We start from the raw sequence: 17,078 nt of genomic DNA, 5'->3' as shown, positions 1-17,078 counted from the left end.
TTATTTTCTTTCGATGATAAACATTATTCGTCTTTGAAACTCAATTATACCTATTGCACATACAATTCCTTAAAACAGTCTTACAAGCTTAACGCGCATACAGAAAGTATAATGTGTCGTAATGTGTGCATAGAATAAGCACATCCTACATATGTGCCGAAAAGCGTGCATAAAATATACCTAAATGTGCGCGTAGAAACTCTTCAATATGCACAAAGAATACATCTTATGTGCCGTGATGTGTGCATAGAATAAGCACGTCATAAATATGTGCCGAAATGCGTGCGTAAAATATACCTTAATGCGCTCATAGAAATGCACAAAGAGGACATCTTATATGCCGTAATGTGCGCATATAATATACGAGTATGTATGTATATTGCATGTAGTAATGTGCGTATATGAAACGTCTAATATAACATGCCATCCGTCGTTTGTATTGCATGAATATAACACGTGGTATATGCTGTTATATATACATTTAATACTTTTTAAGCCGTTATATGTGCCGTAATATACAACGTTATGGTACCGTAATATAAAACATCAAATGTTACTGTCTTATGTGTAGTAATGTGCGCATATAATACTTCATATGTGCCGTAATGTGCGCATAGAATACTTAATATGTGCCGTAATGTGCGCATTGAAAAGACGAATATTGTTTTTGATATGCACCTTTGTCAAGAAAGATAAATTTATATTAATAATTAACGTATTGATTTGTTCGTTATTTTTTTCGACCAATTAAATAACTTTTGTCATTTATAACAATTTATCGACATGTAATATTACGTAGATATTATGCAAGTTATGAAATATTACAATTATAAAGAATACATATGTTACGAGGTATGCGTGAAACCAAATAGGATTAATATTGTACAATACTCAGTTTATTACAACATATTATAACAATTATAGATGAAACTATTATAAAAAGTATACCTAACTGTTGTACATTAGCTTCACTTCTATGTTTATCTAAGGAAATGACTTGTTTCGCAGTGGAGTTGGAAAAATTAATAAAACTTTTGAGAGAGAATGCATCTTTTTATTCATACATCCATGAATCCCCTCACAAAAACTTAAGGCCCAATAAACGAAAAATCCTAACTTGATTTTCATTGAACCCTGGTAACATTTGATGTACATTTGTGTTTAGAGAAGGTGTTCGTTTTACAATTATTTTTTTTAATAAACAAAGTAAATTAAAAATAAAAATATTATTTGGTATGGAGTCTAGGTAGAGGTAAGTTTTATATGTTTTTTTAATTTAGTTTTAAAGGTTTGATATTTTTTTATAGATTTTAAGTTTTTCAGAAGTTTATTAAAGTTTTTTTTAAAGGAATATACATAAGAGTTAGACTTTTTTCAAGAATGTAATTTCCTTTTTTTTTGAAAATCATTTATTTATTTCTGAGAATTTTTTAATACAAAGACGGTATTTTAAGCCAAAAATTCAATTACCGTAGAACGGGGCTATTTTAACTTAAAATAACACTGCGATTTTATGACGCAGTGCCCTATGCACCATTGGAGTGCGGATAGGGGTTTTATTATTATTTTTATTTATTTTTGTAATTATTATGTTGGTTTTCCAATAAATAAATAAAAATATAAAATGCTGAAAAGAAGATGTTGAAGAAAAATCTTTCATAACATTGTTAAATGGAAAAGTCTGAAAAGCTTACCTTCATTTCTTCAAGTAATCTGATGGTGTAATCCACATTACTGCCACCAATCACTACTGGTCTTATATTCCCGAATCCTTCACTTGTCAAACTCCTTTCCTGATCCTTACCGCTGCTTCTCGAATCACTCTTGTAACTCTCTTTGTAAAACGTCGTAATATTTTCTTTTGATGTGTTAGTCATACCATCACCCTGTTTCTTTCCTGGAAATGAACCCAGTTTGTTTAATTCAACGGCGATTTGAGAGCCGATTTTAGCATTATTTTTTATCAATGCCATATCTGTAAATTACATTTAAGGTATGTATTATGTTAAGTACTGCGATTATAAAAAAAATGGAGAAAAAATAAAACACGATATAAAATGAGGTGCAATGTTCTAGGGACAAATCGCTCACTCCTTTCAAGAACGTCATAAATCAAAAAACTTGATTTTTCAGGAGAACGTTTTTAAAGTTTAAAAATATAATACAATGTATTAAAAATAAATATCAAGCTACTTACTGAACTTTTTACTGTGCAACAGATCTTTTTAGGTAAAACCTGAAGATTTTTTCTCCATTTGAAAAATATTTAGTACATTTAAAAAAAAAATTAAACAATATCTTTTCTTCAAAATGCAAAAACAACACTTTCTGCCCTGTAGCGGGTAAATATTAAGTTAAAAATATGCCTCTTTTGCTGGGATATAGTACATTTTCTGGGCATTCCGAAAACATGCACAACTGAAAATTGACGATTTTTGATTAATGACGTTCTTGAAAGGAGTGAGCGAAATGTAAAACATATTAATGGGTAAACATGGCAGGATCGAGTATTTTAAATACATGGGCGTGGGCAGGTTAGGAATTGGAATAATCAGAAAAATGAGGAGATGCATGAATGTGGAAGATTGTTTGAAAAGAAAGATTATAGTGACGTTTGTTTGTTTTTGTAGCTTTTTGACAACTGTAGGCTTATTTATGGTAACATCCTGACGCTTATATGTATATCAATATTATATTATCTTTATTATATACTGTCTGATGGTGTCGGTTACGGCGAAACCCCGTTGCTGGTCAAATAAAATTCATGTGAAAAAATTATTCTAACCCTTATCCGCACCCAATGGTGCATAGGGCACAGCATCGTATTGACGGGGTGTTATCTTGATCGTTACTTATATGAAGGCAAGGTGATCACTCCTTCGCGTCAGGCACCAGCCCAGAGTAATTTTAAATAAATATTAGTGTGTAAAATCACAAATATTTATTTTCACCTCCCTGGGAATCGAACCCGGGACCTCCAGCACGGTAGCTAAACATGTTAACCATTTCACAGAGGCGGACGTTGTGGAAAAAATTACATGATTGTTATTTTATTCTTAAAAATTGTTTGAAAAAATCATTGCGTTGATCTTTCTTCGACTTATTTTTATATTTGAAATATAAAGGATACTAGTCTTCAGAGATCTTCCTTCAGTTATCTTGGCGACTGCTGCCAGTATGAAGGGAGTGACATCCTTCCCTTTCACTCCTAGTTCTCCGGCCTTCTTCAGGGCTTCCTGGATGGCCGATTCAATTGCAGACTCTAAAAATTACGTCAATATTACTAGCCAATACAACATTTTTGTTACAGTTACAGACGAGTGGAGGATAGAGACAGTGGAGACTGGCCATGAAAGAAGCGAAGATAGAGACAGTGGAGACTGGCCATGAAAGAAGCGAACCAATCATCACAGGATTGTAAGCCATGAAGAAGATGGTTCATAAGGAACAGTCACAAGAAGTGGTATTATACATCGCTCACTCCTTTCAAGAATGTCATAAATCAAAAAAATATTCAGGAGAACGTTTTTAAAGTTTAAGAATATAATGCGATGTATTAAAAATAAATGTCAAGCCACTTATTGAACTTTTTCCTGTGCAATAGATCTTTTTAGGTAAAACCTGAAGGTTTTTTCTCCATTTGAAAAATATTTAGTATATTTAAAAACATAATTACACAATACCTTTTCTTCAAAATGCAAAAACAATACTTCCTGCCCTGCAGCGGGTAAATATCAAGTTAAAAATATGCCGCTTTTGCTGGGATATAGTACATTTTTTGGGCATTTTGAAAACATGCACAACTAAAAATTGTCTTTTTTTGATTTATGACGTTCTTGAAAGGAGTAAGCGACATGATAAAAATAGTGAAGGACATTGGTACCATAAACCAAGCTAGGACACAAAATGCCGAACCCTCTTCTAGTAGAACGGAAGGTCTGCTGATGACAGTCAACAGTCCGCCTTCTCCTGAGGAGTTTTACGTGGTTTCCTTCCAGCAATGAGCAAATGCTGAGAAGTTCCTGATTGACCCACACTAGATTATCCCTCATGTTCCCAACACAGATTAAAGAACACATGTTTTTGTTGATTCCATTAATGAATTCGGCAGTCGCTTTCTGGTAAAATCTATCCATGTTTAATTTAAGTTTTACTTAGTAAATACCACTACTTCTTAAAATCTATTTTGACACGTGATTCGATGCATTGCGCATCATTTTCAAGGTTTAAAAAGGAATAGCGATATTAACAAAGTAAAACTTAAATTAAAATGTATTTTTTAGTTAGGAGATACAAAATACTACTTAATGATCTATAAACGTTGTATATTTAATAAGCAAAATAAATAATAAATGCAGCTCCCATCTAAAAAAAACGTAAAGAAGACCTACGGTAGAAGAGACATCTAACGATATTCTTGTGTAAGTATTGTAAATAACATAAATCCTTTTTATTGGGTGCGCCATATATTTAAATTCGATTTCAATTTTAATTTATCGAATTTTTTTTTACAACTCAATATAGTTGAAGAAGAATATGGAAGTATGGACATTTACGGGGCTTACGACCGTCGTAAGCTCTTTATTGAGATGTAAAAAATAATATGAAAAAATATTTCCTATAATTGGAGATAATCCAGATTTGTGGGCAAGTATTTGGACACACTTAAAATGTTGTGAAAAAATATACACATTACAAACTAAAATTTAAAGCGTTTACATTAAAACGTAAATTAGAAAGTAAGCAAGAACATTCTTGAAAGATCTAGAAGAATCTTGGTCTAGAATACCTCCTCAATGGAAATGATCAATATCCGGCGTGTATTTATGTATTTATGAATACATATTTGCATACCAAAAATCCAAATCATCTCACATATTATAGTAATTAAGGATTTCCGCGAGATTTTATGGTGCCACCTGTTTATGGCAGTCATCATTTCATGGTGGCTTATGCGTTGTTTATGACCTCTATGAAGGCATTATAGCCCTCGCATTAATGTATCACAAACGAGGCTTTTATAACGCTACTTACAGGGCATTAAACCCCAGAAATGTCATCAAAACGGTCCCATTCACGGCTGTTTTCCGGTACGAATTGGCGGAAAAAGGATAATTAGAAAGAACAAACTGAAGGAAAATGACGATAATTACATATTTTAGGGAAAGTATGGTCATTTTATTTATATTCTACTCTGGAAAATAATGATTATCGATGTTTTTTCGTTATCACAAGACTAAAGATAGTATTATTTAACTCAGATACATACTTTTTAATAGATTTATATTATCCACTGACATTTCGTGATGGAATTGCATTTTTAATTTATTATTAGATTAAAACCAATATTTTCAGCTTTTCCACTTTTTTTTTTTTATTTGACCAGCGACCGGGTTTTGTCGTTACCGACATCATCAGACTGGTGACCAGTCTGATGATGTCGGTAACGACGAAACCCGGTCGCTGGTCAAATAAAAAAAGTGGAAAAGCTAAAACTATTGGTTTTAATCTAATAATAAATTAATCAGATACATACTTCAGCATATCGCTCACTCCTTTCAAGAACGTCATAAATCTAAAATCGTCTATTTTCAGTTGTGTATGTTTTCGGAATGCCCAGAAAATGTACTATATCCCAGCAAAGCGGCATATTTTTAACTTAATATTTACCCGCTACAGGGCAGAAAGTGTTGTTTTTGCATTTTGAAGAAAAGGTATTGTTAAATTATTGTTTTTAAATATACTAAATAGTTTTCAAATGGAGAAAAACCTTCAGGTTTTACCTTAAAATATCTGTTGCATAGTAAAAGTTCAATAAGTGGCTTAATATTTATTTTTAATATATTTTATTATATTTTTAAACTTTAAAAACGATCTCCTGAAAAATCAAGTTTTTTGATATTTGAAGTTGTAGAAAGGAGTGAGTGATATATGATAATATGTGACGCGTTTCGTCTTATTAGGACATAAACAAATACTAATAAGACGAAACGCGTCACATATTATCATATATATGTAAATAAAAGTAGAATTCAATCCAATAACCGTGTTTAATTTTTGATATATTACCCAACAATTCAATATGGAATTCTATCAACTATCTGCAGTTACAATAAATAGCATAGATATTTGTCAATAGGAGCAGAGAAATACCGAGAAAAACTTGGCATGGTCAAGTAGGTCAAGTATTTGAAAGCTGTCATGTAAAGACTAGGAATAATCGGCGGTAGGAGATGTATGAATGTAAAAGAGGCGCAAATTGTTTGCAATGATAGAGTAGCGCGGCGTTCTATTCTCTCTGCCTACCGCTACGGATAAGCGACATGATAGTTATTTAATTAGTGAGTTTAGAAAGGGTATATATATTTGAAGGGTGTGTATACTTAAGTGTAGGTATATATACTTAAAGGGTATGCATATTACCGGGGCTACTTGAACTTTGATGTGTTATTTGAGCCCAGTACAAAAAAAGGTATGTATACTTTCATATTCTTCACAGTTAGGTGGGTATGTATTTTGATCGTCCTTCATACGCAAGCGCGAGATGAAGAGGAGAAGAGGTTTCTAAGAGTTTTATGAAAAATTCCTCACGGACGACAAAGGCATTCAAATTGCATTTAGCGCAGCACACATTGTTCAAAGAAACACACTGCAAGGCGCAAGGCGAAGTGCAGCGAGAAACTAATGGTGCTGGGTGGATCAAAACCCTTTTTTCTTTTTTTTCAATTCTTTTGCTTTTATTTGTTTTTTTTATTTGTTTGGGAATTGTACAGCTTTATATTTAAAAAAGTACATAATAAACAATAGTTACATTAACAATAATAAATATTACATTACATTAACAAAAATAGTTACATTTATAAAAATAAAGCCAATTAAACAATTCCACGTTCAGAAATAAAGGTATGGTATAAAAAAATAGATTTTGCAGGAAAGAGAAGGAAAGGAATTTTAAATACAATACAATAGATATTATATACAATACAATAGAAATTTTACAATACAATAGATATTATCAGAAATAAAATTATATTAAAAGTGCTAATTACTTCTTTGACATCTTAATATAGATGAAGAAGTCAATTTTGTGGTAAGCGTGTTTAGCTACCGTGCTGGAGGTCCCGGGTTCGATTTCCGGGGGGAGAGAAAATAAACTATAGTGATTTTTTACTTGAATATTTATTTAATATTACCCTGGACTGGTCCCTGAAGCCCAGGAGTGATTATCGTACCTTTATGTAAGTAACGATCAAGATACAAAAGAGTCAATACGATACCGGGCCCTATGCACCATTGGGTGCGGATAAGGGTTAGAAGGATGACCGGTTATAGAGTGATTAAGTGATCACTTTACACACGTGCAACATTTGTCATTCTATCTATGATTGACAACCACACTGTTCAAAGTTTTGGAACTCCTACATACAATATATCATTAATCTCATGACACTCTAGGTGAGCTTACTAGAGCCATCTATATATGTATAATTTAATAATTTAAAGACCTTATTGTTTGACATCTCATCAAAGATGAAGAAGAATATGGAAGTCTCAGCATTTACGGGGCTGACGACCGTCATAGGCTGGTTTAAGTGATCACTTTACACACGTGTAACATTCACCAAATCTACCCATTATTGACAATCACACTACTCAAATTCTTGGAAGTTCTATATATATGAGCCAATTTTAAACATTGGTGAGATGTAAAAATTAAAGACCTTGTTTCAATTTTAAATTTAACATTTATTTTACTTTTTAACATTTCAACATAGATGAATAATAATATACATATTACTGTATTAGGTTGGGCATACGATCTATCATAGGGTGGTTAAGTGATCACTTTACACCAATTGAAACCACACTATTCAAATTTCGGAAGTTATGTTTTTGCTTCAATTGAGAATATCTATTATATGTTGATTCGTCCGCAACATCTATGGTCGAAATAAAGTTTTTTACTAGCAGAAACCATCATGAAACGTATGTTGAATTATTGTTCACACTCGGGGATGCCTAAAAATATTATTTTAAATATTTGTTTCAGTAAATCCAGAATTCGTGACTAAAGTTTTGTGCACAATTTAAATATATTTCAAAGTTAAAAATTACCTTATAAGGGATGTTTTATGGTACATTTTGTTCCACCGTGTATGGGATATAATTTTATCAGGCAAGAATATTTCTTCCCTACAAAGATTTTTTAAAATATTATTCTTAGATATTTTACGGAATATAATTATTCATATTAATTTAAATAACGTAAATTTATACTAACTGCATAAAATATGAAATAATTATATTACATATGAGTGAGTGCTGGGAGAATGAATGGTGTACTAAAATGAATGGTACAGAGTGAATGGTGTACTAAAATCAGTTAGAGCCAATGAAACCTATATATATAATGAATATCGAAAGCTAAATTCGCAGTACACAACGGACCCCTGTTTCCAATCCTAATAAGCAAAATAAGTATGAAAATATACTCAATGCACCCAAAATGTATGTATATATATATTTATATATATATATATATATATATATATATATATATATATATATATATATATATATATATATATATATATATATATATATATATATATATATATATATATATATATATAAATATAAATATATATACATATATATATATATATATATATATATATATATATATATATATATATATATATATATATATATATATATAAATATACATGTATATATATAAATATATATATATATATATAAATATATATATATATATATATATATATATATATATATATATATATATATATATATATATATATATATATACATTTATATATATATATATATATATATATATATATATATATATATATATATATATATATACCCCATATGAACTGTAGAGGGCCCCACCACTCAAAGGTTTGGAATAAAAATAAATAATAAATAAGAGTTTAAAAGTTATTTAAGTATTAATCCCTACGTCTACCCTCAAACTTCTCCCCATTATCGTGAAACTTAAAAAGCTTGCAGTGTAAATCCATGTTTAATAAATGCCACTAAAATTAAGAGGCAAAAATTATGTGGATTGCTCTTCATGCCGATTAGTTAGATAACCTTCTGAAGAAAACTCTTGAAAAGCATAACAATTAGAGAGAATCAATAGAGTTTCTGCCCAATAAAAAGCTTCTTTTCATCTCACCAATAGATGCCTCTAGTGAAGTTTTAGTGATTCAAGAACAATGTTTTGAAATTGTATCATATACATATATATAGAACTTTCAAGAATTAGACGGTCATATGACGTTCGTCAGCACCGTAAATGAACAGACTTTCATATTCTTATTCATCTTTGATGAGATGTCAAAAATAATATCAAAAATAAATTTAAAGAAATATTTTTATTCATTTTAAACATTTTTTATCTCGAATAGAAAAACCCTTATATTTTTTTAATTGCTGTAAAGTATATCCATATTTGATAAATGCCACTAAAATTGTGGAATTGTGTAATTGGCTTTTTTTATTAATGTAACTTTTTTTATTATATACTTTTACTCTATGTAAAGCTGTAGATTTCCCGAATAAATAAAAAAAATAAAAAATAAAAATAAAAAAAAGTTAAAAGCTAAAATTTTGTGGGTTGTTCTTCATGCCAATTATTTAGCTCACCTTCCAAAGAGAACTCCTCAGGTACAGGAATGGCCATGAGGAGTCCGGAGTCCATCTGCAGGTCCAACACAGCCTTGACCAGCAAGGCAGCTTCTTTAGGGGTGGACACGTGGCCTGGCGACTGGAAGCCTGACCGCCGAGTGTAGAAGGCCGGGAAGTCCGTACAGTCTCCGTACGTGCTCACACAGACTCCTTGAGTTTCCTGGGGCAAAGGAAATATGAATCAAACCAATTTTAAAAAATAATTTAAGAAATTGACAGGAAGAAAGCCTGTAAAAACTCTTCTCCTTCTTTTTCCATGTCCACTCCCTAGGTGAAGCATATGCCTAACATAAGTCACTCTGTCACGCGCCGTCTCTTGGTTTTTTCCCAGATCAGTCTGGCATCCGAAGTTCCACTGAGTATAGTCAGTGGCGTAAGCAATACACAATAAAAATAACATTTAAGATTTTTTACGGATTGTTTGGAAGTTTTTGGGAAGGGAATGTAATTAACTATGAGTATTTTAATGTGTTTGATGTTTTAGAATTTAATAAACCCTGATGATGACAAGGTTCTTGTCGAAACCGGTAGGTTTAAGTGTACTTATAATAAAAAGTGGTTAAAACAAAGTTGTTTAATTTTATAAAGTTGTAAATAAATTAACTGATCAAATTAAAAAGATAAAATAATAAAATGAAAATGATATTTTCTGGCGTTTCTCATGTATGTGATTATAATCGTGGATTCGGACCTCACATAAAAATTAAAGATTTTCTGCTCAGTAAAAAAAGCTACTTTCATCACACCATAGATGTCTTAGTGAAATTCTAGTGATTCAAGTACTACGTTTCAAATTTGGAAAATATCTTTGTATAAAAGTTCCAAGAATTTGATTAGTGTGGTTGACAATCAAGGGTGGAAAAGGTGAATGTTACGCGTGTGTAAAGTGATCACTGAAACCGGCCTATGAGGATCGTAAGCCCCGTAAATGCCCAGACTCTCATTTTTTTATCTACGTTCAGATGTCAAAAATAATGAAAACAACATTTTGTTTTATGACGTCAATCTACGTATTAATTAAACAAGCCAAGTAATAAGACACGTAGTGATTTTATAACAAATATGTTTAGTAAGTTATAAAGTTACATATTATACGTTCTTTAATGGAAAATCACAAAGTTAGTGCCTTAATAATTGATTATTGAAAATTATTTCTATGAAATGTGAGACTTTCGGTTTACTGAAGAAACAACCCGCAATGCTGAAATTTATTATAAATAATTTGATAAAGCTAGCATACTGAAAAACCTTAGACTTCTGATGAAATTAGTTGTATGATTTCATATGTAACAGTATTAGATCACACGATCTCTTCATTTTAGATCAGTGTTTCCCAACTTTTTATGTACCATGCCCCATTGTAACGAATCAAAAATCACCACACCCTCCCCCTTATCAATTTTATATTTACCAAAAAAAATCTGAAAAAAAGTTAACTACTTCATTTCTTAAATGTTATTCGCAGATACTTTGTGGCACATTTTATGAACTTTATAAAATTAAACAACTTTGTTTTAACCACTTTTTTATTATTAGTACACTTTAACGTACCGGTTTCGACAAGAACCTTGTCATCATCAGGGTTTATTAAATTTTAAAACATTAAAAACATTAAAGACTCATAAATAATTACATTCCCTTACCAAAAACTAAATCTTAAAAAAATTATTCAAATATTATACGTTGTTTTGTGTAGTAATAATAAAAAAGTGGTTAAAACAAAGTTTTTGAATTTTATAAAGTGAATTACTTCAAATAAAAAATGCATACATGCAATATTTAATATTTTTCATATTATTTTTTTGACATCTCATCAAAGATGAAGAAGAATATGGAATTCTGGGCTTTTACGGGGCTTACGACCGTCGCAACCTGGTTTAAGTGATCACGTTACACACGTGTAACAATCACCAATTCTACTAATGATTGACTACCACAGTAATTAAATTCTTGGAATTCTGTGTGAAGGTATTTAGAAAATTCTGCTTCTCTGTTGTAAGCAAATCCTGAAAGAACGTATGGTTTGAACCCCCCATATCGTTCACTCCTTTCAAAAACGTCATAAATCAAAAATCGTCAATTTTCAGTTGTGCATGTTTTCGGAACGCCCAGAAAATATACTATATCCCAGCAAAAGCAGCATATTTTTAACTTAATATTTATCCGCTACAGGGCAGAAAGTGTTGTTTTTGCATTTTGAAGAAAAGGTATTGTTTTATAATTTTTTTAAATGTACTAAATATTCTTGGAGAAAAAACCTTCAGGTTTTACCTAATAAGATCTGTTCAATAAGTGGTTTGATATTTATTTTTAATACATTGTATTATATTCTTAAACTTTAAAAACGTTCTCCTGTAAAATCAAGTTTTATATTTATGACGTTCTTGAAAGGAGTGAGCGGTATCTTGTTCACATTCGCAAGATGGCGATATAACATTTTATCTTATATAAAAGTCAGAGTTGCAAAATATGTTTTTCGACAACAATGTTACAAATATCGACGATTTACGCATTGCCCCCCCAAAACATTCAAATTGCAAATCGGTAGGGCGTGCGCTCCACGTTGAGAAACACTGTTAAGGATGGTTTCATACCGTTTGAGGAACATAATGCTAATTGTTTTTCGGAGAAATCCTTACGCTTATTGAAGCGAAGGATTATGTTACAGAAAATATATTGTCGAGCCTTTGCAAAATGTACAGGATAAAAAAATGATTTTTTTTAGCTTTGTGTTAACCTATCCGGAGCTAAGAGGGGATTTAAAATCCCCCTAAAATTTGTTACTCTCGATAATTTGATAATCATTCAAGCGATTTGATCCGTGTTTTGTAATCTTTTTAATAATACTAAGGAATACTTCGTATTTTTTTGTTGTTGTTTTAAAATATTCAAAACGTGTGATCGTCAATTTTTTTGATAAATATTCCCGCGATTTACGTTTAAATCTATCGGTATATGATCCAATGGTTGAACGGTCCGTGTCATCGTTAATTTGTATGTATGTAGAAACAAACATTTTGAGTGTGTCCAAATACTTGTTCACAAAATCAGGATTATCTCCAATTACAGGAGTTATTTTCATATTATTTTTTAGTATAGTAGTATGGTTGTCAATAATGGGTAGAATTGGTGAATGTTACGCGTGTGTAAAGTGATCACTTAAACCAGCCTATGACGGTCGTCAGCTCCGTAAATGCCCAGACTTCTATATTCTTCTTTATCTTTGATGAGATGTCAAAAAATAATAGGAATATCTTGACAGAATATGGAAAACTGGGCTTACGACCTAGCATAGGCGGATTTAAGTGATCACACACTTGTAACATTCACCATTCTACACATGACTGACAACTACACTACTGAAATTTCGGAAGTTACAGTCGACTGAAGTTATTCACCGATTGCTCTGAATTTTTCACACAGTTTTCAATTTAAATACGCACGTGTTTTAAACATCTGAACAGACTGGCAGAGCTATCTGTTTAACATAATATTAATAATGATTAAGAAAACACTTGTTTTTATACCACTTGAGTATTATTAAAGACTACTAGTTTCTAGAAACTGCTTAATCGCGAATGCTTCGATGGTCAGCTGGAGTGTCTCTTAGGGACAAAGTGTTTCTTAGAACGCAGAGAACCTGATCATATTGGCAACCAGGCAATCGCCATGGATCTTCCTCTAAAGACATCTTTAATAGAGGAAGGCCAAAAAAAAAAAGGATGCTGCAGAAAGATAACATGATTCGAAGGCATGGTGACGTTGTCCATGATAGAAGGACCTATAACCTGAGGACGAGGAGAGCTGACCCCAACAGTCTATAAAGACGATAAATTGGGATAGAGCCAGGAAGAAGAAGATTTAGTTAATTTCAATTTCCTTATGATTACCAAGTACTCCAAGGTCCTGCCGATGTCCAGGATGGACTTGACTCCACTGGACACCACGCAGACTGGGGTCCTGCCCAGTTCTGTAAGATCAGCTGATATGTCCATACTAGTTTCCCCTCCTCTGTGGACTCCCCCTGAAATAAGGATCAAATTTTAAATTTCCCTGAAATTAAACACGGTTTAATTTTTTGGTAACATACAAAAAACTACAACACCTGAAATGTATAAATACGTCAAACAAAACTTTACATATACCCCTTTTGGTCAAAATAACTTTGATTTTAATTCAATAAAGCTGTACATCCTGCTTCTTAAAGTCATTAAAAATTTAAACTAAATATAAAAAGGCTATTCATAAATAAAAGTAAGTATATCTACAATAGATTTCATATAATAAAAACACTATATATGATATAATGTTTTGTATATTAAAAGCATTCCTAACTTTGTGGTATGGTAGTATAACACTCACCTCATTGTTCACTTGTGTAATACCACCTGAAGGTTTTTTGTTCATTTGAAAAATAATTAGTTATAGTTTATTTTTAAAAAATAATTCAACAGTAACTTTTCTTTAAAATTCAAAAACAACATTTTCTGCCCAGTAGCGGGTAAATATTAAGTTAAAAATATGCCACTTTTACTGGGATTTAGTACATTTTCTGGGCATTCTGAAAACATGCACAACTGAAAATTGTCAATTTTTTATTTAGGACGTTGTCGAAAGGAGTGAGCGATGTGTTTAAAGGACTGCGAAAATATGAGGTAAGAAGTAATTGCTACAAAACATGCGCAACTGAAAATTGACGATTTTGATTTATGACGTTGTTGAAAGGAGTGAGCGAAATTTTAACTTAGGCCCCACCCTTCTGTTGTTAGTACATCACTGGTTATAACAGCAGATGATAATGCACGGCATAAGATGATTACACAAATTGAAACCGCACTCCATCGGATAGTAGATTATTGCAGGGGATAAACGGAGAGATTAGCAGTTTCTAGTTCAAGTGACTTGGTAATCTGGGTTAAGTGTACAATGTGTCCCGATAACAGGGGGCGCCTATAGTTAAGCTCTATTACAATAAGGTATTTTTTTTTATTTTTATAAACCTTATCCGCACCTAATGGTGCATAGGGCACTGCATCAAATTGACGCGCTTGCGCTTCAGGAACCAGTCCAGGGTAATATTAAATAAATATACAGTGTTAAATCACAAATATTTATTTTCACCCCCCCCTGGGAATCGAACCCGGGACCTCCAGCACGGTAGCTAAACACGCTGACCATTACACCACGGAGGCGGACGACAATAAGGTATACGATACTACAATTCGTTGACAGCTTTTAACAAATATATTATATCATACGCAAGAATTAACATTTAAATGAGATGTCATATTTATTAAATGCATGAAAATTGTTATTTATTGTAACTGCAGACAGTTGGTAGAATTCCATATTGAATTGTTCTGTAATATATCCAAAATAAAACACGGTTTTTGTTGGATTGAATTCTACATTTATTTTTGAATATTTTAATACGTGACGCGTTTCGTCTTCTTAGGACATTATCAAACACTGACTAAAATTATTAACAAAATGTCCTTATATACTAACAATAATTGCTATAATTAGGTCTAGGAGTACATATAACGGTGGGTATTTCCCACAGAAGTATTTTTATTTCTCGAAATAATATTTCAATATGATCCACAAAGTTAATGCTTTCAATATTCAAAACACAAAAGTAATACACTTGTACGAGACCACTTTTTGAGTTAATTAATGTAAACACGACTAGTTTAGAGAACTACAGATGTTTTCATCTCATATAAAGTTTTAAAAGGTTTGGTGCAATAAATTTTCTTCTTAAAAAAAATTGGTTTATTCTGAAATGAGATTTATTGGTTGCATATGTCGTTGTTATAATTGAAGAGCCACTTGGATGTTGGGGTATTGGAAAAAAAGTATACAAAAATCGGTCAGCTAAATTACTGTATCAGTTGCCCAGTTGCCAATGCAGACAAGGGGTGTTCCAGCCCGTGTGTGCCGCGGGGAGTGGATTGATGGCAATCAATCATCTCATCCACTGCTGCTCGCATCCGCCCACACACTCACCCTACCGGCCTGTGCACTGGCGGGCAAATTATCAGACAAGGTTGTTTTTAAAAAAAAGCTGTTAAAAAAGTCAATATAACCTGAGCAAGTATTTGAAAGTGCCAATTATGCCAAGTTTTCCTTGGTGAATTTTAGTTTCTATTTCCAACTACATTCACCTAATGTTTATGTGTGTGTGTGTGTGTGTGTGTGTATATATATATATATATATATATATATATATATATATATATATATATATATATATATATATATATATATATATATATATATATATATATATATATATAAATATATATATACTACTACTACTACTACCATCACGCCGTTTCCCCGCAGGGGTAGGCATATATATATATATATATATATATATATATATATATATATATATATATATATATATATATATATATATATATATATATATATATATATATATACATATATATATATATGGTATATATACATATTAACATATAAACAGGGATTTTTTTAAACAAAAATATCACAGAACTCAATTTACTCAATTTTAGCTTTTTACTAAAATCAATTATATTCAAATATCATTTAAATTAAACTTAATTCAAGTTTTTCTATAATTTTGACGAATTTTGTTAATATATTAATTACGTAAGCGCAAACATTGTTTCGTTTAATTGATTTTGGAAATAGAACAAAAAATGCATGGGAAAAAAGCCTTGCAAATATGGTATATAAACACAGTTATTTTTTTATCGTTTCACCAAACTGTCTTGAAACACCTTAATATTATCGAAAAAAAATTATCTGAGTCTTGCATTCTTCTCTTTTTTCATTATTCGAACATCTAAGCTTCAGGAGTAGATTTTCTTTTTAAGAGTAATTAGATTTCTTAAAGTCTAAATAAATTAATAAAATATATTATCATCACATGCCCAGCACTGTACTTCCTATGCGGTTTGCAGAAAATCGAAGGTTGTGTTCAAATAAAAGGGAATAATACCAATGTTATATGTATTATGTAATATGAAAAGATAAACATGTGATTTTTACATCATCAATCATAAATTAAATAGTAAAATTAAAATGCATTAATCGACCACAATGAAATGTAACAGAAAAATTCCATCTTCAGCTGTTGTCATAAACCAACTATTAAACGACAATTTAACGATTTAATGATCAATATAACACTGCTCATTTGCGATACACTGCCCTATGCACCATTGGGTGTTAATACGAGTTAGAAAGTAAAATAATAAAACAATTAATTTTAACAGATTTTAAAATCGATTTTTAACAGAGAAATACATCATTATAAAACATGATGGGATTATAAAATATATGTAGAGCCGATAAACACAACTTTGTTT

General features: G+C 31.2%; 1 protein-coding gene across 2 annotated transcripts in view; it reads right to left on the bottom strand.

Annotated features, from left to right (window-relative positions):
* Window positions 1-17,078, bottom strand: part of LOC148301890 (uncharacterized) — a 45,329-nt gene that overhangs the window by 16,358 nt on the left and 11,893 nt on the right. For both annotated transcript variants that reach the window (XM_088272547.1, XM_088272548.1), the window contains exons 3-6: window positions 13,608-13,741; window positions 9,676-9,877; window positions 3,131-3,262; window positions 1,695-1,975 (exon numbers count right to left, since the gene is read on the bottom strand). In XM_088272547.1, coding sequence (XP_088128673.1) covers window positions 1,695-1,975; window positions 3,131-3,262; window positions 9,676-9,877; window positions 13,608-13,741 — 749 coding nt within the window. The remainder of the gene's footprint in view (window positions 1-1,694; window positions 1,976-3,130; window positions 3,263-9,675; window positions 9,878-13,607; window positions 13,742-17,078) is intronic.

This window comes from Brachycentrus maculatus, unplaced genomic scaffold (genome assembly GCF_059751285.1).
Source record: "Brachycentrus maculatus isolate JH-2025_06_01 unplaced genomic scaffold, ASM5975128v1 h1tg000507l, whole genome shotgun sequence".
NCBI classification, from domain to species: Eukaryota; Metazoa; Arthropoda; class Insecta; order Trichoptera; family Brachycentridae; genus Brachycentrus; species Brachycentrus maculatus.
Note: the sequence above shows the minus strand (reverse complement) of the source record. Positions and strands in the feature narration are given on the sequence as shown.